General features: G+C 46.2%; 1 protein-coding gene across 3 annotated transcripts; it reads left to right on the forward strand.

Moving 5' to 3' along the window:
- Window positions 1–425: 425 nt before the first annotated feature.
- aspm (assembly factor for spindle microtubules) lies at window positions 426–25,435 on the forward strand. Of its 3 annotated transcripts, none has more exons than XR_004202322.1 (30): window positions 426–883; window positions 1,138–1,281; window positions 1,455–2,922; window positions 4,194–4,289; window positions 4,420–4,515; window positions 5,802–5,948; window positions 6,672–6,911; window positions 7,085–7,152; window positions 7,249–7,390; window positions 7,551–7,681; window positions 7,829–8,004; window positions 8,126–8,271; window positions 9,278–9,363; window positions 9,496–9,708; window positions 10,038–10,242; window positions 10,352–10,500; window positions 10,693–10,821; window positions 10,973–11,167; window positions 11,405–13,870; window positions 14,744–15,751; window positions 15,886–16,035; window positions 16,138–16,238; window positions 16,416–16,575; window positions 16,676–16,885; window positions 17,070–17,219; window positions 17,378–17,569; window positions 17,738–17,930; window positions 22,606–22,760; window positions 22,959–24,512; window positions 24,764–25,435. XR_004202322.1 is itself a non-coding variant. In XM_031785535.1 (30 exons), exons 1-30 carry the CDS (start codon window positions 590–592, stop codon window positions 24,864–24,866), a joined length of 10,236 nt encoding a protein of 3,411 aa, XP_031641395.1. In that variant the 5' UTR covers window positions 426–589; the 3' UTR covers window positions 24,867–25,435. The 3 variants fall into 3 exon arrangements, 1 of the variants encoding a protein (XP_031641395.1); XM_031785535.1 differs by having other exon boundaries at window positions 11,405–15,751; window positions 22,959–23,135; window positions 24,340–24,512; XR_004202321.1 differs by having other exon boundaries at window positions 11,405–15,751.
- Window positions 25,436–25,510: the final 75 nt, after the last annotated feature.

Consider the following 25,510-nt stretch of genomic DNA (forward strand, 5'->3'; position numbering starts at 1 on the left):
CAAGTACCAGTCGATGCAATTTCATTTACATGATTTTGTGCAACATTTGTTCCACTGGTTCAAATAATTTTCGCCAACAAGCATTGCATCACGTATCAACATTTATTTACTAATTTAGTAGGCTATGTGGAAGACATAGCCACACCTGAATGTTGTCTTAAGCGATAAGAATAAACTGTCTGAACCGTGAATACAAAGCCACTGTAGGTTACAACGTATAGCTAAGAACTACAAAATATAATATCAACGTCGCCCCCTTCCTGAGTGGCATCTGATGACTGTAGTGCGCTTCTCGGAGTAGGCGCGGCTTATGGCAGTTTAAACATTTTGAGGATCTCTGATTGGCCATTCATTGTTTACCCCACAGCGATTGGAACATAAAGCGGTCAACCTACGATATGATTGGCTAACAAAGTAAATCGAAATTCAAACTGAACGTAACCATTAACAGAGAAACGTGTTTTCAGTCAGTTAACGTTTACTCGCTATAGAGAATAGCAAGGAAAATAACTACGTTAATTAGCTAGATTTTTTTTTTTTAGATGGTTCGGTGACTAACTTGCGTTGATTTCTACAGATAAGTTTGGAAATGGCTCAGTTATCAGCGAGGGGAGGTTTCCTGGATTTTAGTCCCATCAAGAAAGAAGATTCACCTGCTGTTTCTTATGGCAATAAAGAAAACAATAGCTCGCATCCAGTTTTGAGTTTAATTCAGTTTTCAAGGGCTCCGTTTGTAACATTTGGAAATGTAAAGTTGGGATCTTCCAAATCATCAGTTCTTTGCATTGAGAATCCCGTTGAAGATGCAAACATAGAGGTGGCAATTGATAAGATTGCATCGACGAAAGGCTTTTCCGTGGATCAAACCCGATTTACAATTCCGGTAAGGGACATTATAGCTAGCTAACATGTGCTCAAATATAATACTATAACTAGTTAAGTTGTCTAACGTTAGATGGCAACGAGTGGAGCTAGTTGGCATGACATTCACCAAGTTAACGTTTTGTTAGCTGTCAGATGTAACGTAAGTTAGCTAGCCAGCCAACAGTTGTCACATTTGTTTGAAGTCCTATCTAGCTAGCCATACATTTTACCAGTAGCTCGTTAACGTTATTTCCCCTGTCGTTTGTTTCCCAGCCTGAGGAGCGTGTCAATTTGACAATAACTTGGACACCAATAGAGGAAGGTGGTATCCGAGAGCTGATCACTTTCATTGCCAATGGGGTGGTCAAACACCAAGCCATTTTGCTCGGTAGAGCAGACGCACCCAAAAGAAGAAAGGTAACTTACTTAAATAAATATATATGAGATGTTGCTTCGCATACTACCTAATTCACACTAATCAACATGTAGTGTAATAAATCCAATTTCATTTGAACTATTTCAAAGCCTCACAAATGCTCTATACATAACTACAAACTCAACACTTCATGTTATTTATTCCTTTGTTACAGAAGAGTCTGTGGGACTCAATCAAAAGCAAGAAGGAATTTGACCTATCAGACCCTCCAAGGGGGAAGAAAAACTCAGTGTCTTCCCTGAAGATGGCAGCCAACAAGACCTTCCATGTGTCACGGACACCACAGTACAGACGGGAGAAGGTTCGCAGCCCTCTTGCCTCACTCAACAAAAAAGCCTGCACACCTGTGGAAGGGCAGAAGTTTAAGCAGGATGTGTTGGGTCAGTTGAGTTTTGACAATGTCCAAAAGAACTCGCCTGTTGTCATTCTAGTCCCCGCTGCAAAGCTAATCGATTCCTCTGATGCAGCAGCCAGCTACAGTTGCCCAGTAGGCACACCTGAGTGCAGAGACCTCACCAGACTACTGAACACGACTGTGTCCCCTGTCGGCACTCCAGAGAGGTTTCAAAAGCTGATGCCCCATATTCAGTCTATACAGAGCCCAGCCAATGTGATTGATGACACTGTTGCGGACATAAGCCATACAGTGTTGGCCGGAACACCAGTGTTGTCTGTGAGAGATGCACTGGCCTTGATTGAGTCCGATCTAACTCATGTGGTTGGTGCAAGCCCTCCAAATGCATGCTCTAGCTTTGATTTCTCCCACTCCTTGGAGTCAGCAAATGGAGAGAAGAATTGTGGCCCTGTCAAATCTGTGATTGACATCAAAGCCCTGTCTGAAAGCCCCATCAAGTCAGATCCTGCACAGCCTAGACTAACCTTCTTCATCAAACCAAAACGTGTTACTGACAAGCAGGGTAGAGTAGAGGTTGGAGAAGTTGTTCCTCAATCCAAAAAGGTTACTTTCACCTCCACCACAGTCATCAAAAGCAAACCAGTTCCTGTCCAGGTACGCAGTCCTGGGGTGAGGAGAATCAAAACCTCCAGGCGCCGTCTCCTGGAGAAAACACTGGAGCTGTCTGGGGACAGTGGCCATTCAGAGTCAAGCCCGGGTACTACAGTTACCCCTGGTCTCCCTGTCATAGACTCTGATGCAAATCATGATTCTCCATTAACTATCTCCCCACGGGAGGCCAGGCTGCAGGTGCTGGAGTCAGTTTCCTATAGGCCAGTTTGTTTGGATGCAATCCCTGCTCCAGTCAACCTCTCCCTCAGCTCTCCTCTGCCTATGAACCCCTCCACTGGTGGCCCCCAGCACCTTGGCCTGGATGATTCCATTCTGGGAGCCACTCAGCTCCACACAGCACCGATAGTGGAATCTCTACCTGACGTGTTTCCTGTTTACAACCAGAGCCAGTTTGACATGAGGGTGGTGCAGAGCAAAAAGAGGAAGAGCGACGAGTTTCTGAGGGATGGAGGGGAGAAAGTGGAGGATGCTGCAGAGAAAACCATGTTCCATGTGAAAAAGAGTAGGGTGTCAACAGTGGTGAAGGGACCCAACAGACCAGCTCAGCAGAAGGGGTTCAGTGCCTCCTCTCACAGGCAGCAGACAAAAACATCAGGTGAGTTGGTTTTTGAAATGTCCTCGGTATTCTCTGTAAATTGAATTGTGCACATTGACTACTGTGGTGCAGCAAGGCTAGGGGGGGGGGGGGGGGGGGGGGGGCGAACTCCAGTTGAGCACTATTAACCAGGGTGGCAGCATTCTATTGGACTGCTGTGGAGGAGTAGGGCAAAGCCTAGAAAGCATGAGGAATGCTGACTAGGGGAAGAAGCTGCAGTTGAGCACTGTTCCCTTAAAGAGGGTGTGGCAGCTCTCCTAATTGACTGCCTCGAAAGTGTGCATCTCTCACTATGGGGGGCGCATTCTCTAGAGCAGTGGTTGCCAAACTTTTTATAGTCCTGTACTCCTTCAAACATTCAACCTCCAGCCGTATACCCTCTAGCACCAGGTTGTTTTTTTTGCCATCATTGTAAGCCTGCCCCACACACACTATATGTGTACAACCCGGCTTGTGGGGCCAGCGTTAGGGCCGAGAATCCACTCTCACATAGGTACGTGGTTGCAAAGGACATCAGTGTCTTAACAGTGCGATTTGCCAAGGCAAGAAACCCTGAGCGCAGACCAATCCAGAAATTTGGCAGTGGCTTCTGATTTTAAATTACATTTTCACAAAACTGCTTGTTGAAATTTCAATGAGGTTCAGATATCAGTAGGTGGACTGGAGGCAGGGCATGAACGGGATGCAAACAACCTGATCTGTTGTCATCTGTTTTGGGAAAGTACCTGCGTAATTGTACTCAACTTAATGTGATTGCATGTTAATTATTTGTCTTGGCTACCTCTATTTGATGTTATTTTGCTGAACACTAGATTATTAGAATGTATTTTTAACAGTGAAATGAGGCTACACAGGTGAGAAACTCACCCAAATGTGTAGCGCCGTTGGAAAATATAATCGTTTACATTTTGAAAAATGTCAATCACATTATTTTTTTGGTGTACCTGCGACGGCATTGCGCGTACCCTTGGGGTTTGGAATACCTGGTCTAGAGCGCACATCCTGTTAAGTATGGCTAGGACTGATTTTATGATTTGCAGCATTTTAGCTTTTGGCTAGTCTTGTTGACTTTAAGTTTAAAGTCTGGCCCTGTAGAGCTCTGGAAGATCCATAATTCTATTTTCCTTTTGTTAATTAAAGCCTCTGTTTGGACTGTGCACTGCCTATGCCCCACCTCCAAGACAGTGCATGGGGTTACACACTGTCACGAAATGCCTATTGCTTTGAATCTTTTAAATGTTGTCATTTGTGTGTGTGTGCTTGTTTTTCAGCTTCTGTGCGTACTAGTTCTGCCTCATCCATGAAGGCTCCAAAATCTGTGTCCCCTGCCCAAGCCAAGCAGCCAGCTCCAAAACCTGGCCCGCAAGGTATAAAAAGCTTGTCCTACAATGTGGAAAACAAGACGGTACACTGTAGATGTGTTGTATTGGTAAATTAGTAGGCAATTTTCTATGTGGAAGAGTTTTGCATGTCTTTGTTTTCTACTCTTGATCATAGGTTCACAGAAATCATTTGGTGGCTCGTCTGTAAAAACTGCAAAGATTGTAGCTGTGGCCCAGTCCAAGCTCGCCTTCATCAAGCCTGGTCAAACAGGTAACCTAGACCTTTTGATGCATACACTAACTACATGGCCAAAAGTATCCCTTCAAATGAGTGGTTTTGGCTATTTCAGCCATACCTGTTGCTGAAAGGTGTAAAGAATCAGCCAAACAGCCATGCATTGTCTGTAGAATGGCCTTAGGAGCTCAGTGACTTTCAACATGCTACTGTCATAGGATGCCACCTATCCAAGTTAGTCAATGTTCTGCCCTGCTAGAGCTGCCATGGTCAACTGTAAGTGTTGTTATTGTGAAGTGGAAACGTCTAGGAGCAACACCGGCTTAGCCGTGAAGTGGTAGGCCACAAGTTTACAGAACTTGACCGCCGAAGCGGTTAGCGAGTAAAAATCGTCTGACCTCGGTTGCAATGCTCACTACACTACAAACTGACTCTGGAAGCAACGTCAGCACAAGAACTGTTGGTTGAGAGCTTCATGATATGGGTTTCTATGGCTGAGCAACCACACAATACTAAAATCGCCATGTGCAATGCCAAGCGTCAGTTGGAGTGGTATACGGCTTGCCACCGTTGGACTCAGTGGCAACGAGTTTTCTGGAGTGATGAATCACGCTTCACCATCTGGCAGTCAGACAGACTAATCTGGGTTTGGCGGATGCCAGGAGAACACTACCTACCCCAATGCAGTTTGATGGAGGAGGAATAATGGTCTGGGGTTGTTTTTCCGTGGTTCAGGTCTCTTAGTTCCAGTGAAGGGAAATCTTAACGCTCCAGCATGCAATGCCATTCTAGATGATTCTGTGCTTCCAACTTTGTGGCAACAGTTTGGGAAACACCCTTTACTGTTTTTAGTGTGACAATGCCCCCGTTCACAAAGCGAGGTCCGTACAGAAATGGTTTGTCAAGATCGGTGTGGAAGAACTTGACTGGTCTGCACAGAGCCCTGACCTCAACCCCATCGAACACCTTTGGGATGAATTGAAATGCCAACTGTGAGCCAGGCCTAATCGCTCAACATCAGTGCCCAACCTCACTAATGCTCTTGTGGCTGAATGGAAGCGAAGTCCCCTCTGGCAATGTTCTTCTAGAAAAGCAGAGGCTGTTCTAGCAGCAAAGGTGGGACCAACTCCATATTAATACCCATGATTTTTGGAATAAGATGTTCGACGATCAGGTGTCCACATACTTTTGGCAATGTGTTGTGTATGTGTATAGAGAATTCTTTTATATATATTTATAAAATCTCTCTCAATCAATCTCTGGCTCACTCTCTAATCTACTGTTGTGTTCTGTCACTTACGGAACATACTTGTCACTTGCAGCCATACCAAGACACCCGATGCCGTTCGCTGCGAAGAACATGTTCTATGATGAGCGCTGGATAGAGAAACAGGAGACTGGGTTTACCTGGTGGATCAACTACGTCCTCACCCCTGATGACTTCAAGGTCAACACGGAGGTCACCAAAGGTAATGTTCTCCTGGCTAGAGCAAGACTGTGATGTAGAGTACTGTTAGTTCAGACATTCACCCTGACGTGTTGTCTTGGTGTGCTAGAGCTCTCGTAAGGGACCACTGTTCTTATTCACTGACTGGACCTGCTATAGACCACAAGCACCATGACTGCTTCCTGTAGACCAGTCAGCCACACCGGCCATGACGGCTTCCTATTTGAAACCCTGTTACCCATGGGGAATTTGTGGCATGATAGTCAACTGATGGCATGATGTTGAATTTTCATATAGTGGTTCTAATTCGTAGATAAGATAATAATTTAGTATATTTGAAGGTCGGCCTTTATATACATCCACAGGTACACCTCCAATTGAATCAAATTATGTAAATTAGCCTATCAGAAGCTTCTAAAGCCGACATAATTTTCTGTAATTTTCCAAGCTGTTTAAAGGCACAGTCAACTTAGTGTATGTAAACTTCTGACCCACTGGAATTGTGATACAGTGAATGATAAGTGAACTAATCTGTCTGTAAACAATTGTTGGGAAAATGACTTGTGTCATGCACAAAGTAGATGTCCTAACCGACTTGACAAAACTATAGTTTGTTAACAAGATATTTGTGGAGTGGTTGAAAAACAAGCTTTAATGACTCTGACCTAAGTGTATGTAAACTTCTGACTTCAACTGGATATAGAATTCCATTGCTTCGTATCTCACCATCTCTTTTGATGTGTAGTGAATGCCGTATCCCTGGCGATGGGCGGTAATGACAAATTTGCCATCAACAAGGCTCCCACCAAAGAGGAGATGTCGTTTAGTACGTACACTGCCAGGCGGCGGCTCAACCGGCTGCGTCGCTCCGCCTGCCAGCTCTTCACCTCCGAGCCCATGGTCAAAGCCATCCAGAGGCTGGAGTTGGAGGTGGAGGCTAGAAGGTTACTGGTACGCAAGGATCGGCATCTTTGGAAGGACATCGGTATGTATGCACAATGGCCTTAGACATATGTAACGTAGTCTGATTATATGGATGTGTGTTAAAACTCGAGTTCAATTATAAGTTATGTCATTTCTAAGTAGTAGTACGCATATTCAAAGGTTCAGGTCCAAAAACTTATGTAAAGTTGTTTTTTTTGTTCTTGTTTTTTTTAGGGGAACGCCAAAAGGTTCTCAACTGGCTTCTATCGTACAATCCTCTTTGGTTGCGGATTGGACTTGAGGTAGTCAGTCATAATGGTTTTTATTTGTTTCATGGTTTTTTCTTCTATATGTCTATTGTCCATGTTGAAGTCTCATGAAATGCAACCTGTTTTCAGACTATTTACGGGGAGATGATCTCACTGGAGAGCAACAGTGACGTCATGGGCTTAGCCATGTTCATTCTGAAACGTCTGCTGTGGAACCCTGACATCGCTGCGGAGTTCAGACATGCCAAAGTACCCAACCTCTACAAAGATGGTAACTCATTGCTCTCCTGTCTTCCATTATGCTCAGCTTTTTTGTTGCTATTTTCAGTGATTTAAAATTATATATATTTTTTTTCTTCTGTTGAATGGAAGATTCTATGAAGTGTATTATATTAGTTGGTCATTGATTGTTATTGTTCTCTGTTGTGCAGGCCACGAGGGGGCGCTGTCTCGTTTCACTCTGAAGAAGCTTCTCCTCCTGGTGTGTTTCCTGGATAAAGCCAAAGAGTCCAGGATGATCGAACATGACCCCTGTCTGTTCTGTATGGATGCGGAATTCAAGGTAAGGTGACACCAACTCCCATGGCCACTAATTATGTAGTCTGACAGACATGAACAGAGTTTGACTCTATTGAATTGTTTTCATTCCTTTGCAGCCCTCCCCCTGTAGTACCTCCCATTGATCTCTTGATTGTTTTATATTCTCCAGACTACCAAGGACCTGCTGCTGGCTTTTTCCAGGGACTTCCTAAGTGGGGAGGGGATCCTCCCCCGTCACCTGGGTTACATGGGCCTACTGGTCTCCCACATCCAGACGCCTCTGGACGAGTTCAACTTCGCTGTCAAGAATCTGTCCGTTGACCTTAAGTGTGGAATCCGTCTAGTGTAAGACATATTATCACACCCGTCCTTTTGGTGTCTTTGTTGGGGTGGAAAGAGAACCTGCACAAAGTGTTGGCTCCAAGTTAAGGGTTGGTGACATTATTAGCGTATGTTTTTCTGTCAGGCGTGTGATGGAGCTGTTCATCCAGGACTGGAGCTTGTCCCGTAAGCTGAGGATGCCCGCAATCAGTCGTCTGCAGAAGGTCCACAACGTTGACATAGCCCTGCAGGTGCTCCGAGCCAGAGGGGTTGACCTCAAGGATGAACATGGTAAATTCACTCTTTTTCTCTCTCTACTATTCTTTGGATTTGACAAAAAATAATGAATGAATGATAACACTCTGCTAGTTAGACATTGAGGTGTCCCACCGATATGGACTACTAAGAGTGAATAGGATAATTTTGGTTAAAGTCAGTCTCGTCTAAAACAGATTTACAAGATAGCGGGAAGAAATGGAACATCACGGGATGAAGTGTACCATACGTTTTTCTTGGGTTAATTTTAATTCTGCTCACAGCCGAAAGCACCCAAGTTATCATCAATTCAGAGCACAGCTGCATGTGACCAGATCGTGATGGTCAATTTGGTTTGACATTAGATACCCCTATGGGGTATAGCTATAACTTTGCGACGTTTGCACATCAGCCAGGTGAAGCTAATTGACTAAATAATTTGTTTTAACATTTCCCATCTGCGGACACACACGAGACACCCGTATCAAACCACACGCTGAACAAACTTGTTTTAATTCCGTCGTGGTCGCTAGCGTTTCTTAATGAACCAAATCTAAAACTAGGCCAAATCAGGAAGTGCAGGGCCTCCCTAGTGCCGCAGCGGTCTAAGAGGCATCACTACAGATCCCGGGCCGTGTCGCAGTTGCCCGTGACCAGGAGACCCATGAGGCGCCGTACAATTGGCCCAGCGTCGTCAGGATTAAGGGACAGTTTGGCCAGCCGAGGTGTCCTTATCCCATTGTGGTCTAGCAACTCCTGTGGCGTGCCAGGCGCATACACGCTGACATGGTCGGCAGTTGTACAGTCTCTCCTCCGACACATTGGTGCGGCTGGCTTCCGGGTTCAGCGAGCAGTGCGTCTTGGCTTGGTCGTGTTTCGAAGGACGCATGGCTCTCAACCTTTGCCTCTCCAGAGTCAGTATGTGAGTTGCAGCGACGGGACGAGACCATAACTACCAATTTGGATATCACGAAAAAGGGGTAAAAATGTAATAATCAGGAAGTGCAGTCGCCTTTTAACTAATTACCATTATGTCTTCCAGATGCTGTCATTGACTCCAGAGATATTGTGGATGGACACAGGGAGAAGACACTGAGCCTGCTGTGGAAGATCATTTTTGCCTTCCAGGTACATTTCATAACCTGACAATGACTTTGGATAAGCGTCCCCTCTGCTTCATCCACTCCCATTACAGTAACACACTTTCTCCCACATTCATCTCTGTTTTCATGAATCAACTCCCCCTCCCCTTCTATCCAGGTGGAGGTTCTTCTGGATGAGGACCAGCTGAGAAAAGAGATCAGTTTCCTCAAACGCACCTGGACCACCAAACAGAGGCTGGCCTCCCTGAGGGCCGACAAAGGTGTGCTGCAGAATACTGCCAAGCCTAGACCCCCATTCAAGCACAGTAGCTCAAAGATCACTCTACTCATGGAATGGGTCAATGCTGTCTGCCAGTTCTACCACTTGAAGGTGAGTTTGTTGCTGACCTGTTTAAAAGATGCCTGTCTTTTTAAGAAAATGCAGGCGTACTCAATGTTGGGGCGGCAGGTAGCCTAGTGGTTAGAGTGTTGGGCCATTAATTCAAAGGTTGCTAGATCGAATCCCCAAGCTGACAGGGTAAAAATCTGTCGTTCTGCCCCTGAACAAGGTAGTTAACCCACTGTTCCTAGACCGTCATTGAAAATAAGAATTTGTTCTTAACTGACTTGCCTAGTGAAATAAAAAAATAAACACTTAATACTACACATACATGCATTTTATGGTAATTCATTTTGAATGCATCTCTTCTCTCTTTCCAGGCAGAGAACTTCACGGTGTCGTTCTCAGACGGTCGTATCCTCTGCTACCTGATCCACCACTACCACCCCAGCCACCTACCGGCAGACTGCGTCAGCCACAACACCACCCAAACTGTGGAGTGCTCCCAGAGAGGACGAGTTGAACTCAACAGCTCCTCCAGCGACTCGGACATCTCCTTTGACACCTGGCCCACCACACAAAATGGTATTTCTTCCCAAATGCATCCATTTAATGAGGCAGTTAAAATGTTTTCATTGCCAAATAATAAGAAAATTGACAGGTTAAATTATTTTTATTCTGTTATTGTTCATAGGCCTTGTGTTGCCATCCATGGAGTTCAAAGAGCTTCTGGAGAATGAGAAGAATAACTTCAGGCTGGTCAACACTGCAGTGTCTGACTTGGGAGGGGTTCCTGCCATGATGAACCCTGCTGACATGTCAAACACTATCCCAAATGAGAAGGTGGGAGGTGCTTTATGACCTTCCAAGGCTGGACTGTGTGCATATCTTTTCTCAGGGAAAACTAGGGAACTGTTCCAACTTTGATTCATTTCAATACATTCTTTTAATTGTCTGTGCCTTTTTATTTTTAACAAGAATGCTGAATCTCTTAAGTGTTTCCAGATTCATTTGATCTGTGTTTCTCTGTTCCAGGTTGTGACATGTTACCTGTCCTTCCTGTGTGCCCGTCTCCTGGACCTGCGGAATGAGACGCGTGCTGCCAGGATCATCCAGGGAGCTTGGAGAAAGTACCGTCTGAAGAAGGATCTGAAGCTTTACCAGGTTACGTCTAGTCTATATTACCTCTCAAAGTCACAAACACTAGTCCTAACACAGTCTTACTGTTTATCTATAATTTTCTGTTTGGTGCAGATGACATCTCTTGTACATGGAGAAACTTCTCACATCTCACCTATCCTCTCATCTGGTATAGGAAAGGACTGTAGCAGCGGGGAAGATCCAGGTGCTGGTCAGGCAGTTTCTCCAGAGACGTAGAGCTGTCTGTCAGACCGCTGCAGCCGTCCGAATCCAGGCTGCATGGAGGGGCTACACAGTGCGGAACGCCCTGACACTGAGGAGAAAGGCTCTACTCTGGGCTCGCCAGGTTGCTGCTGCTACCACCATCCAAGTACGTTTCTTATTTTTATAGAATTTCATATATGGGCTGTTGTCCTTACCTACCCACCCACCCATCATGCTCATACTTAGTAACCTGCTCACCATTAGTTATAGCTATACTACATGCATGAGGTATAGTATGTAAAGTCATCTCTGCCAGTTTGCATCACTGTGGAAAGATCTTGAACGGTATTGATAACTGCTAACCGGTTTTGAGTTATCTAAGCACTTTTCACTTGTCATACAGGCACAATGGAAGAAGTATATTACCTTGAAAAACTACCAGTGCATGAGATTGCATGTTGTTAAAGTTCAAGCTCTCTGGCGGATGAAGATGGCAGTCACTACCTACAGAAGGACACAGTGGGCTGCAACTGTAATTCAGGAGCATGTTAGGGCCTCGGCTCTGGCAAGGGAAGAGCGTGAATGTTACTGCTCGCTGAGATCAGCAGCTATCAAAATCCAGAGAAACTATCGGAGACGCAAGACTCGGAGACTGCAGAGGGAGAACCATGCTGCCACAGTGATACAAACTGCATTTAAGAAATGGCACAGTGACAAAATGGCCCGACTGACCGCAGCTGCCCTGAAGATTCAGTCTTGCTACAGAATGCACAGGTGCCTAAAACAGTACATGGGCGCCCAGCGGAGCGCCATCCTCATTCAGGCTTGGTGTAGGGGTCATGCACAGAGACGCAACTTTGAGACACTGAAACTGCAGCATCACTCTGCCACTGTCATCCAAAGTGCTTTTAGGGCAAGGACGGTCAGAAAACAGATGACGACGATGAGACAATCCTCAGTCGTGATTCAGCGTTGGTTCAGGGCCTCTGTACAAAGAGATGCAGGGAGGCAACAATTCCTGAAAATGAGATGTGCTGCTGTTACCATACAGTCCGCTTATCGTGGACATACGGCTCGGAGACTACTGCAACAACAGAATCAGGCAGCCACAGTCATCCAGACAACTTTCATGAAGTTTGTGGCCAGACGAAAATTATTGTCCTTGAAAAAATCTGCGATTGTTGTCCAACAGCAATTTAGAGCCAAGCTAGTAGGGGAGAAATCAAGGAAAGAATATATGGCCCTCCAATATTCTGCATTGAGAATACAAGCTATCTGGAGAGGTAGGGCAGAGAGGAAGAGGCTTGAAAAACTGCAAAAATGCGCCACACTCATTCAGTCTTCCTACCGTAGACATGTATTGCAGTCACAGTTCAGGTCAAGAAAGGAGGCTGCTTGGACCATCCAAAGCCAGTACAGAGCTTATAGGGCAGGGGAAACAATTAGAACTGATTATCTCCTGGTCAAGAAGGCTGCTGTTACTGTACAAGCCTGGTTCCGTGGCATGAGAGTTAGGCAAGAGCTGAGGCGAAAACACCAGGCTGCTACTGTCCTTCAGTCAGTAGTGAGAGTCATTCTCTGTAGAAGACGATATGTGTTACTGCAACGTGCCGCTGTAGTCCTCCAGTGTCGGTACCGGGCTCTTGTAGCAAGCAGAACACAGCGAGCGCAGTACAGCCAGCTGAAATTGGCTACAGTAAAGCTACAGTCTGCTTACCGGGGATCCAGCGTCCGAAGAGACCTAAGGATGAAACACCAAGCTGCTACGGTCATCCAAGCTCAGTTAAGGATGCACAAAGTGCGTCAGGCCTATCTTGCCACAAAGGTGGCGGCCATCATTGTACAGCAGCATTTCAGGGCCAATCGGCTCCGAGATCTACAGATGCAAGGGTACACCTCAGTGAAGTCCGCTGCAGTTGTGATTCAGGCAGTGTATCGCGGTCACAGAGCAAGAATGGAGGTTGCTAGGATGCACCACTCAGCCATGATCATTCAGAGGAGGTTCCTCACTTTCAGGGACAGGAAACGCTTCCTTGCGGTCAAAACTGCTGTTCTACTATGTCAACAGAGATGCAGGTATGTTGCCATGGTAAGAAAAGACCAGAGGGACTATCTGTTGAAGCTTAGGGCAGCCACTGCTCTGCAAGCAGCTTTCAGAGGGCTGAAGGTCCGGAAGCAGTTGCAGACTGAATGCAGAGCGGCCATACTCATTCAATCTCACATCCGGAAACACCTGCAGAGGGCGCACTATGAGATGCTTCAGTGGGCTGTGAACACAGTGCAGGCTCGTTACAGAGCCAACAAGAAGATGATGGAAGACAGGAAAGCACTGTGCATAAAGAGGAGGGCTGTTGTGTTACAGGCTGCCTTCCGGGGCATGCTATCCAGACAGCGCATGAGAGAGATGCACAAGGCCGCCAGTGTTCTCCAGAGAAGTTACAGGGCGCACTGCGAACGCCGACAGTACCTCTCCTTGAGATCCTCTGTCCTTGCCATTCAACAAAAATATCGTGCCGCTGTTGCAGTGAAACAGCAGATGCATCACTACCAACGAATGCGCAGTGCTGCAATCCTGTTCCAAGCAGCATACAGAGGCCAGAGAGCCAGAAAGGAGATCAGGCTTCAACATCAAGCTGCCACCACGATCCAGGCTGGCTTCCGAAAGCACAGAGAGGAAGTCAAGTTCCAGGCCATGAGGTTTGCTGCCATCATCATCCAGAGATACTTCAGATCTCACATTCAAAGGAAACAAGACAGAGACCAGTTCTTGACACTGAAGGATTCGGCCATAGTCCTTCAGGCAGCTTTCAGAGGGCGTTGTGTGCGCCATGACGTTGCTAAGATGAAGAGAGCTGCTACTGTGATTCAGGCCAACTTCAGGATGCACAAGGAGCAGGTCAAGTTCCAGGCCATGAGATTGTCTGCTGTCATCATTCAGAGGCACTACAGATCTCACATTCAAATGAAACGAGACCGAGACAGATTCATAAAGATCAGAGAGTCTGCCATTGTCCTTCAGGAAGCTTTCAGAGAAATGACTGCACGGAAGCAGTTGCAGACTGAATGCAGAGCTTCCATACTCATTCAATCTCACGTCCGGAAACGCCTTCAGAGGGCGCACTATAAGAGGCTTCAGTGGGCTGTGAACACAGTGCAGGCTCGTTACAGAGCCAACAAGATGATTGAAGACACGAAAGCACTGTGCATAAAGAGGAGGGCTGTTGTCGTGTTACAGGCTGCCTTCCGGGGCATGCTATCCAGACAGCGCATGAGAGAGATGCACAAGGCCGCCAGTGTTCTCCAGAGAAGTTACAGGGCGCACTGCGAATGCCGACAGTACCTCTCCTTGAGATCCTCTGTCCTTGCCATTCAACAAAAATATCGTGCCGCTGTTGCAGTGAAACAGCAGATGCATCACTACCAACGAATGCGCAGTGCTGCAATCCTGTTTCAAGCAGCATACAGAGGCCAGAGAGCCAGAAAGGAGATCAGGCTTCAACATCAAGCTGCCACCACGATCCAGGCTGGCTTCCGAAAGCACAGAGAGGAAGTCAAGTTCCAGGCCATGAGGTTTGCTGCCATCATCATCCAGAGATACTTCAGATCTCACATTCAAATGAAACGAGACCGAGACAGATTCATAAAGATCAGAGAGTCTGCCTTTGTCCTTCAGGCAGCTTTCAGAGCATATCACATTCGACAAGATGCTGCTAAGATGCACAGAGCTGCTTCTGTGATTCAGGCCAACTTCAGGATGCACAAGGAGCAGGTCAAGTTCCAGGCCATGAGATTGTCTGCTGTCATCATTCAGAGGTACTACAGATCTCACCTTCAAAGGAAACAAGACCGAGACCAGTTCTTGACACTGAAGGATTCGGCCATAGTCCTTCAGGCAGCTTTCAGAGGGTATCGCGTTCGACAAGACGTTGCTAAGATGTGCAGAGCTGCTACTGTGATCCAGGCCAACTTCAGGATGCACAAGGAGCAGTCTGCTTATAGGAGGCAGCATTGGGCAGCCAGTGTTCTTCAGCAAAGATTCAGAGCTCAGAGACTGAGGAACTCTCAGTTGGAGAACTACCATCAGATGAGAAATGCTGTGATAAACCTTCAGGCCTTGTATAGGGGAAAACAGGCAATAGAGCTGGCTAAACGGATGATGGCAGCCAGGAAGATTCAGTCATTTCTGAGAATGAGCATCAGACGACAACACTTCTTGAAGGAAAAGGCTGCTGCTCTGTTGATCCAGTCTGCCTTCAGAAGACACCAGGCCAGGACACGGTACAACGAAACACAAGCCTCTGCAGTCACGATCCAAAGATGGTTCAGATCATGCAACGTCCTCAGACGACAAAGGGACGACTACTTGGCCATCAGAGAAGCTGCTGTGAAGCTTCAGTCAGCCATCCGTGGAACCCTGGCAAGAAGGCTGGCCAGACGCAAACGTGCGGCTGTCAAGATCCAGTCCGTGATACGCATGTCCATCCAACGGAGAAGTTATCTGACCCTGCGATCCAGCACGGTAAAGCTGCAGTCTCACTGCAGGGCTTGGGTGGCGAGGAGGAGATTCCTGATGTGTCGGACAGCGGCCGCTACTCTCCAAAAGCACTACAGAGGCCGGCAGGTCCAGAGAGGGCAGCGATCCCTGTACCTAAAGACCCTGACCAGTGTCAAAATGCTGCAGGCCAGAGTGCGTGGACACATCCAACTCAAGAGGTACCGGAATCTCAAGAGAAGTGCAGTCACAATTCAGGTCTGTACCAAAGTAATATTTCCTCTGTGGTCTGATGTAAACATTCTTTGAATTTATTAACAATACCTTAACAAAATGCCAAAATTAGACTGTAAATGCAGTTGAAAAAAATGACTGTTCCTTTTTCCATTCAGGCATTTTACCGTGGAATGGTGGGGAGGCGCCGGTTTCAGCATCAAAGGGCATCTGCTGCTATAATACAGGAATGTTTCAGGGCCCATCTCCTCTGCCGAAGAGAGAGGGCAAAATACCTGGAAATGAAGAAGTCTGCTGTTCTTATTCAAGTTAGTAATCAATCGACTACTACTGCTAATAATATTCCGTACTGAGATTAATCAAGGTTATTTTATTGATCATGGTCGAATGTTATCTTGTTTGGATTGCAGGCAGTGTTCCGTGGTGATCTTGCCAGACAGAGTGCCAAGAAACGTCAGGCGGCTGTCGCCACAGTCCACCGATGTATGCAGACCAGGCATCTACGCAACAGGTAATAATACAACTTCTCTTTTTTAGTTGCTTGAGCATCAGAAATGGTTTGTCCTCTTGAAGTTTCATAGATTGCTTTGATGACTAGGGTCCTGTCGACTTGTTTTGGATGTGCCTTACTTAACCTCGAAAAAGTGGGCCTCGGTCAAATGAAGTGCTTTGTTTTGTTTTCCTCCAGGTTCCTAGTGATCCAGTGTAGTGTACGGCTCATTCAGGGCAGATGGAGGGAGACCTTGAAAGCCAGGGAAGAGCGTCGCAACTTCCTGGTCATGAAAGCTGCCGCTGTTACAATCGAAGCGTCATGGAGAGGCCATGCGACCAGGAATCGCCTGCGTAAGGTAAGACTATTACACCCCTGGATCCAACCAGGTTCATCTTTCTTTTGATGGCCAACTCTGAGTCATCCAGACTGAACCTCTATCTCCCCTCCCCCTCCAGGAGCAGCGGGCTGCGGTGCTGGTCCAGTCGTCCTTCCGGAGATGGGTCCAGAAACGGGCGTTCCAGAGACAAAGAGAGGCTGCCCTGGTCCTACAGAGGAGAGTCCGAGCTATGCAGCAGGCTAAAGCAGAGAGGGTCAAATACACACGTTTGAAACAGGCTACCATCACTGTCCAGGCTCACTGCAGAGGCTGGATTGCCAGGAGACAGGTAATAGAACTTACTTTGTAACCTGATCTAGGAATAGTTAAGCCTACGATAAATCGTTAGTGTTACTTTTAGGATGGGTGAAATCAACTGACCCTGAATCAGTGCTAAATGCTGAGATTATTACAAGAAAGCCAACTGTCACGAGTTCGAAACACCATTGTTTGTTTTGTCCTCTGTCTTGTAGTTGAGAGAAGCGGCCTCTGCGGAGAGGAGGGTGCGTTTCTGTGCGGCTGTGTACCACCACCTCTGTGCTGTGCGGATCCAGAGAGCTCTGAGGTCACACTGGGCTCTGCGGTCTGCCAAGAGACAGATCACCTCTGTCATTTTTATACAGGTACAACGTCATCACTTTTACTATTGGAACCCCCCCCCCCCCCCCAAACTGTCATCACCAGTATGAGTAAAGATCAGTTTTCCTGCTGGAGGGTGATCATTATGAATGAGCAGTTTAAGGACAGTAAACATGTCTCTCTGCCATTTTGTTCCTGCCAGAGGTGGCTGAGAGCACGGATCCAGAGGCGGCGATACCTGGAGGACAGGAGGAGGGTGGTCGTGGCCCAGAGGGCAGCCAGGAGTTGGTTAGCTCGCCGCCGTCACGCCGCCTCCACCATCCAGCACGCCGCCAGGACCTTCCTCCTCCGTAGGCGGGAACAGAGGGTTCAGCAGGGCATCATCAAGGCACAGGTGCTGTACTGAGCCAGAGTCTCTGTTCAATACATTCAATAGGGAATTAACTTACAAGTCAGCATCCTTGCTTTGTTGTCATTGGGGGAAAAAAGAATGCTTTTTTTGTCATTCTCTCCCTCTACTCTCTCTTCACCACCCCTGGGTCTTACCCCTCTCTCTGTTTAGGCGTTGTGGCGAGGCCACCAGTCCAGAAAGCTCCATGACAATCGTAAAGTGGTGTCCATGAGGCATCGTCTGCGGAAGGTGTCTGAGGAGGTACGAGAGGAGGACCGGCTGTGCAACAAGACGTCCTGGGCCATCGAATACCTCCTCAAATACAAGCACTTCTCCTATATCTTGGAGGCTCTGAAGAATCTGGGTGAGACAGCGATCATCCCACTATACTGAAGCAATAATAGTCCTGAAATAACCATTACATGGAAATGTGTAACACATCTTAACTGATGTTTTATTTGTTTTATTTCACCTTTATTTAACCAGGTAGGCTAGTTGAGAACACCTTTATTTAACCAGGTAGGCTAGTTGAGAACACCTTTATTTAACCTGGTAGGCTAGTTGAGAACACCTTTATTTAACCTGGTAGGCTAGTTGAGAACACCTTTATTTAACCTGGTAGGCTAGTTGAGAACACCTTTATTTAACCTGGTAGGCTAGTTGAGAACACCTTTATTTAACCTGGTAGGCTAGTTGAGAACACCTTTATTTAACCTGGTAGGCTAGTTGAGAACACCTTTATTTAACCTGGTAGGCTAGTTGAGAACACCTTTATTTAACCAGGTAGGCTAGTTGAGAACACCTTTATTTAACCTGGTAGGCTAGTTGAGAACACCTTTATTTAACCTGGTAGGCTAGTTGAGAACACCTTTATTTAACCTGGTAGGCTAGTTGAGAACACCTTTATTTAACCTGGTAGGCTAGTTGAGAACACCTTTATTTAACCTGGTAGGCTAGTTGAGAACACCTTTATTTAACCAGGTAGGCTAGTTGAGAACACCTTTATTTAACCAGGTAGGCTAGTTGAGAACACCTTTATTTAACCAGGTAGGCTAGTTGAGAACACCTTTATTTAACCAGGTAGGCTAGTTGAGAACACCTTTATTTAACCAGGTAGGCTAGTTGAGAACACCTTTATTTAACCAGGTAGGCTAGTTGAGAACAAGTTCTCATTTACAATTGCGACCTGGCCAAGATAAAGCAAAGCAGTTCGACACATACAACAACACAGAGTTACACATGGAGTAAAACAAACATACAGTCAATAATACAGTAGAAACAAGTCTATATACGATGTGAGCAAATGAGGTGAGATAAGGGAGGTAAAGGCAAAAAAAAGGCCATGGTGGCAAAGTAAATACAATATAGCAAGTAAAACACTGGAATGGTTGATTTGCACTGGAAGAATGTGCAAAGTAGAAAAAAAATAATTGGGTGCAAAGGAGAAAAATAAATTAAATACAGTAGGGAAAGAGGTAGTTGTTTGGTCTAAATTATAGGTGAGCTATGTGCAGTAATCTGTGAGCTGCTCTGACAGCTGTTGCTTAAAGCTAGTGAGGGAGATAAGTGTTTCCAGTTTCAGAGATTTTTGTAGTTCGTTCCAGTCATGGGCAGCAGAGAACTGGAAGGAGAGGCGGCCAAAGAAAGAATTGGTTTTGGGGGTGACCAGACATATATCAAATCAAATCAAATTTATTTATATAGCCAAGATGGCCAAGATGTTGGCCAAGATGTTCAAATGTTCATAAATGACCAGCATGGTCGAATAATAATAAGGCAGAACAGTTGAAACTGGAGCAGCAGCACAGTCAGGTGGAAGTTGAAACTGGAGCAGCAGCATGGCCAGGTGGACTGGGGACAGCAAGGAGTCATCATGTCAGGTAGTCCTGGGGCATGGTCCTAGGGCTCAGGTCAGTTGAAACTGGAACAGCAGCATGGCCAGGTGGACTGGGGACAGCAAGGAGTCATGTCAGGTAGTCCTGGGGCATGGTCCTAGGGCTCAGGTCCTCCGATAGAGAGAAAGAGAGAAGGAGAGAATTAGAGAACGCACACTTAGATTCACACAGGACACCGAATAGGACAGGAGAAGTACTCCAGATATAACAAACTGACCCCAGCCCCCCGACACATAAACTACTGCAGCATAAATACTGGAGGCTGAGACAGGAGGGGTCAGGAGACACTGTAGACACCCACCTGTAGCATGCTGGAGTGCGTGCTACAGGTGGGAGAGGCTATGGTGACCAGTGAGCTGAGATAAGGGGGACTTTACCTAGCAGGGTCTTGTAGATGACATGGAGCCAGTGGGTTTGGCGACGAGTATGAAGCGAGGGCCAGCCAACGAGAGCGTACAGGTCGCAATGGTGGGTAGTATATGGGGCTTTGGTGACTAAACGGATTGCACTGTGATAGACTGCATCCAATTTGTTCAGTAGGGTATTGGAGGCTATTTTGTAAATGACATCGCCGAAGTCGAGGATTGGTAGGATGGTCAGTTTTACGAGGGTATGTTTGGCAGCATCAGTGAAGGATGCTTTGTTGCGAAATAGGAAGCCAATTCTAGATTTAACTTTGGATTGGAGATGTTTGATATGGGTCTGGAAGGAGAGTTTACAGTCTAACCAGACACCCATGTATTTGTAGTTGTCCACGTATTTTAAGTCAGAGCCGTCCAGAGTAGTGATGTTGGACAGGCGGGCAGGTGCAGGTAGCGATCGGTTGAAGAGCATGCATTTAGTTTAGTTGTATTTAAGAGCAATTGGAGGCCACGGAAGGAGAGTTGTATGGCATTGAAGCTTGCCTGGAGGGTTGTTAACAGTGTCCAAAGAAGGGCCGGAAGTATACAGAATGGTGTCGTCTGCGTAGAGGTGGATCAGAGACTCACCAGCAGCAAGAGCGACCACATTGATGTATACAGAGAAGAGAGTCGGTCCAAGAATTGAACCCTGTGGCACCCCCATAGAGACTGCCAGAGGTCCGGACAGCAGACCCTCCGATTTGACACACTGAACTCTATCAGAGAAGTAGTTGGTGAACCAGGCGAGGCAATCATTTGAGAAACCAAGGCTGTCGAGTCTGCCGATGAGGATGTGGTGATTGACAGAGTCGAAAGCCTTGGCCAGATCAATGAATACGGCTGCACAGTAATGTTTCTTATCGATGGCGGTTAAGATATCGTTTAGGACCTTGAGCGTGGCTGAGGTGCACCCATGACCAGCTCTGAAACCAGATTGCATAGCAGAAAAGGTATGGTGAGATTCGAAATGGTTGGTAATCTGTTTGTTGACTTAGCTTTCGAAGACTTTAGAAAGGCATGATAGGATAGATATAGGTCTGTAGCAGTTTGGGTCAAGAGTGCCCCCCCCTCCCCTTTGAAGAGGGGGATGACCACAGCTGCTTTCCATTCTTTGGGGATCTCAGATGACACGAGAGGTTGAACAGGCTAGTATTAGGGGTGGCAACAATTTTGGCAGATAATTTTAGAGAGAAAGGGTCCAGATTGTCTAGCCCGGCTGATTTGTAGGGGTCCAGATTTTGCAGCTCTTTCAGAACATCAGCTGAACGGTTTTGGGAGAAGGAGAAATGGGGAAGGCTTGGGCGAGTTGCTGTGGAGAGTGCAGTGCTGTTGAACGGGGTAGGAGTAGCCAGGTGGAAAGCATGGCCAGCCGTAGAAAAATGCTTATTGAAATTCTCAATTATGGTGGATTTATCAGTGGTGACAGTGTTTCCTATCTTCAGTGCAGTGGGCAGCTGGGAGGAGGTGTTCTTATTCTCCATGGACTTTACAGTGTCCCAGAACTTTTTTGAGTTAGTGTTGCAGGAAGCAAATTTCTGCTTGAGAAAGCTAGCCTTGGCTTTTCTAACTGCCTGTGTATAATGGTTTCTAGCTTCCCTGAACAGCTGCATATCACGGGGGCTGTTCGATGCTAATGCAGAATGCCATAGGATGTTTTTGTGTTCTTTAAGGGCAGTCAGGTCTGGGGAGAACCAAGGGCTATATCTGTTCCTGGTTCTAAATTTCTTGAATGGGGCATGTTTATTTAAGATGGTTAGGAAGGCATTTAATAAAATATCCAGGCATCCTCTACTGACGGGATGAGATCAATATCCTTCCAGGATACCCCGGCCAGGTCGATTAGAAAGGCCTGCTCGCTGAAGTGTTTCAGGGAGCGTTTGACAGTGATGAGTGGAGGTCGTTTGACCACTGACCCATTACGGATGCAGGCAATGAGGCAGTGATCGCTGAGATCTTGGTTGAACACAGCAGAGGTGTATTTAGACGGCAAGTTTGTTAGGATGATATCTATGAGGGTGCCTGCGTTCAAGGCTTTGGGGAGGTACCTGGTAGGTTCATTGATAATTTGTGTGAGATTGAGGACATCAAGTTTAGATTTTAGGATGGCTGGGGTGTTAAGCATGTTCCAGTTTAGGTCGCCTAGCAGCACGAACTCTGAAGATAGATGGGGGGCAATCAGTTCACATATGGTGTCCAGAGCACAGCTGGGGGCAGAGGGTGGTCTATAGCAGGCGGCAACGGTGAGGGACTTGTTTTTAGAGAGGTGGATTTTTAAAAGTAGAAGTTCAAATTGTTTGGGTACAGACCTGGATAGTAGGACAGAACTCTGCAGGCTATCTTTGCAGTAGATTGCAACACCGCCCCCTTTGGCAGTTCTATCTTGTCTGAAAATGTAGTTTGGGATTAAAATTTCAGAATTTTTGGTGGTCTTCCTAAACCAGGATTCAGTCACAGCTAGAACATCCGGGTTGGCGGTGTGCTAAAGCAGTGAATAGAACAAACTTAGGAAGGAGGCTTCTAATGTTAACATGCATGAAACCAAGGCTATTACGGTGACAAGTCGTCAAAAGAGAGCCGGATTGAGCTAGTTGACAGCATGTCAGAGCTTAACGGCTCTTGGTAGAGTAGTACACTGGATGGTACTATTGGGGTATTGACATTAACCATGTTAGGGAGACTAGTTGGTTAACATGAAGTGTGTATATGCAGAGGAAGTTTGCTAACAGGAAGTTTGTGTATGCAGAGACCGCCACTAGGCTGTCCCCAGAGTGCTGTGAGCATCTGGTGACGAGCGGCGCCACGCTGGTCATCTTCACGCTGATCCGCAGCTGCAACCGGAGTGTCCCCTCTATGGAAGTCATTACCTACGCCATCCAGGTGCTCCTCAACCTCTCCAAGGTGGGTCCTCCCTAACACCCCTTGTTGTGCACAGGCCTATATGGATACCTTGTAGTAGATTCTGCCCAGATAAAACTAACTTTCCGTATAATTTTTACTTTGAAACAAAATGTTTGTTTAATTGAATGTTCTCAGCCTTCGCTGCAGCCCTCCTTGCTCAATAGACTAACGCTGCATCTTTCTTTCGCTCTTCAACAGTATGACAAGACAATCGAGGCGGTTTATGCGGTGGAGAACTCTGTGGACACACTGCTGGACCTGCTCCAGATATACAGGGAGAAGGCCGGAGACAAGGTGGCCGACAAAGGAGGCAGCATCTTCACCAAGGCCTGCTTCCTCCTGATCATCCTGCTGCAGGACCAGTACAGGGCTCTGGTATGGCACTGCTGCTGCTATTGCGCCTGCTATTGCGCCTGCTATTGCGCCTGCTATTGCGCCTGCTATTGCGCCTGCTATTGCGCCTGCTATTGCGCCTGCTATTGCGCCTGCTATTGCGCCTGCTATTGCGCCTGCTATTGCGCCTGCTATTGCGCCTGCTATTGCGCCTGCTATTGCGCCTGCTATTGCGCCTGCTATTGCGCCTGCTATTGCGCCTGCTATTGCGCCTGCTATTGCGCCTGCTATTGCGCCTGCTATTGCGCCTGCTATTGCGCCTGCTATTGCGCCTGCTATTGCGCCTGCTATTGCGCCTGCTATTGCGCCTGCTATTGCGCCTGCTATTGCGCCTGCTATTGCGCCTGCTATTGCGCCTGCTATTGCGCCTGCTATTGCGCCTGCTATTGCGCCTGCTATTGCGCCTGCTATTGCGCCTGCTATTGCGCCTGCTATTGCGCCTGCTATTGCGGCTGCTATTGCGGCTGCTATTGCGCCTGCTATTGCGCCTGCTATTGCGCCTGCTATTGCGGCTGCTATTGCGGCTACAGCTGCTTTTATTACTATTATCGCTGCTGCTAGTGTTGTAAATACTTTAAAGTACTTAAGTCGTTTTTGGGGGGGTTATCTGCACTTTACTATTTATATTTTTGACAACTTTTACTTATCTACATTCCTAAAGAAAATAATGCACTTTTTACTCCATACATTTTCCCTGTCACCCAGAAGTACTTGTTACATTTTGAATGCTTAACAGGACAGGGAAATGGTCTAATTCACACACTTATCAAGAGAACATCCCATGTCATCCCTACTGCCTCTGATCTGGTGGACTAACTAAACACATGCCCTATTTGTAAATGGTTGGAGTGTGCCCTTGACTATCCGTAAAAAAAAAATTTTTAAAGAATGTTGTGCCGTTTGGATTGCCTAATAGAAATAATTAGAAATAGTTTATACTTTTGATACTCTATCTTTTTGCAATTACATTTTACTTTTTATAGTTTTTACTCGTAGTATTTTATTGGACGAATTTCACTTGAGTGATTTTCTATTAAGGTATATTTGTACTTTTACTCTACTTTTGACAAATGGGTTATTTTTCCGCTGCTACTACAACCTGCGGCGGATGCTACTGCTTCTGTCTGACTGGTTTATGATGTTCACAACTAAACATGTCTGACTGGTTGGTTTCTGTGGTCTTCAGGAAGTGAGGAAGCTTTCCAAGGCAGTTGACCGGCTCCGCAGCATCTACCGCCTCACTGCACGCAAACACAAGATGGATGCCGAGAGGACCGTGGTCAAGCAGAAGATGGGGGCATCCATAAATGGAAGCTTCATCGTCCCGGCAACCCCCCGCAAATCCAAGCCAGTGCCTAAGTGAGTACGCTGGTCCCAGTACCATGGAACAAATGGGATAGTCCCAAAAGTGCAAACTGCCCACCCTGCTTGTCTGTCAAGCTAAATCAAACGCATCAAGTATCTAGGTAACTGCTTAGGACTTAGAAAAGTTGCCCGAAACAATCTTTGGCAATAATGCTGATGCTACTTGAACCAAGTATGAATATGATGTACTCATACTATTTCTTCAGTAAACCTTCACAGATTTTAATTACTTATTTTCTTCTCAGATTCTCCCCTGATTGGGTTCTCAGAAAGGACAAACTGCAAGACATAGTTGACCCTCTCCGAGCTGTACAGATGGTGGCTGACGTCTTCTCTATTGTGCTTTAAATATACTTAATTAAATATTTTCTTTGGCTTTTTCCATAGTCATTTTTTTGTATAATTGTTTATTAAATGATACGCATATGATAATTGTATTTTTAAAGTTTTTTAAAAATGTACTCTACGTTGTCTTTTTATTTTAGCTTGTTAATGTTTTGATTCTATCTAGAAAAAGCTCCATGAGTTGTCTTTAACTTCATTCAACAAGGAGACATGATGCAAGGTGTATACACTGATGGTTGGTGGCCACACGATGGAAGCATTTAACCTGTAGGTTAATGGATTGAATAAGGGTGAATTAAAAAACATGTAGACCTATTACTATTATCCCATGTTAATGATCAAAAAACCTCTGTGGGAGAAAGACACTAGAAGTCTCCTGACAACGGGTGAGTAACGTGGCGTTTGAACTGTCTAGATAGGTGTGTGAAGTATCTGGTAATTGAAAGATGTGATTTAGATCTAATTTGCATATGCCAAACAGAAAATATACTGGAGTGATTCTTGAATCCATTCTGTAAATATTTACTTTGACTGCCTACTGCTGTAAATAAAACATCTGATTTCACCTGAAAGTGCCTTGTGCTGTGACCGCTTCCTGCCATTAGATGCTAATTCCCCCTACCGTTGTTGTTTCTGATCATGACTAG

The sequence above is a fragment of the Oncorhynchus kisutch genome, linkage group LG13 (genome assembly GCF_002021735.2).
Source record: "Oncorhynchus kisutch isolate 150728-3 linkage group LG13, Okis_V2, whole genome shotgun sequence".
Lineage (NCBI taxonomy): Eukaryota > Metazoa > Chordata > Actinopteri > Salmoniformes > Salmonidae > Oncorhynchus > Oncorhynchus kisutch.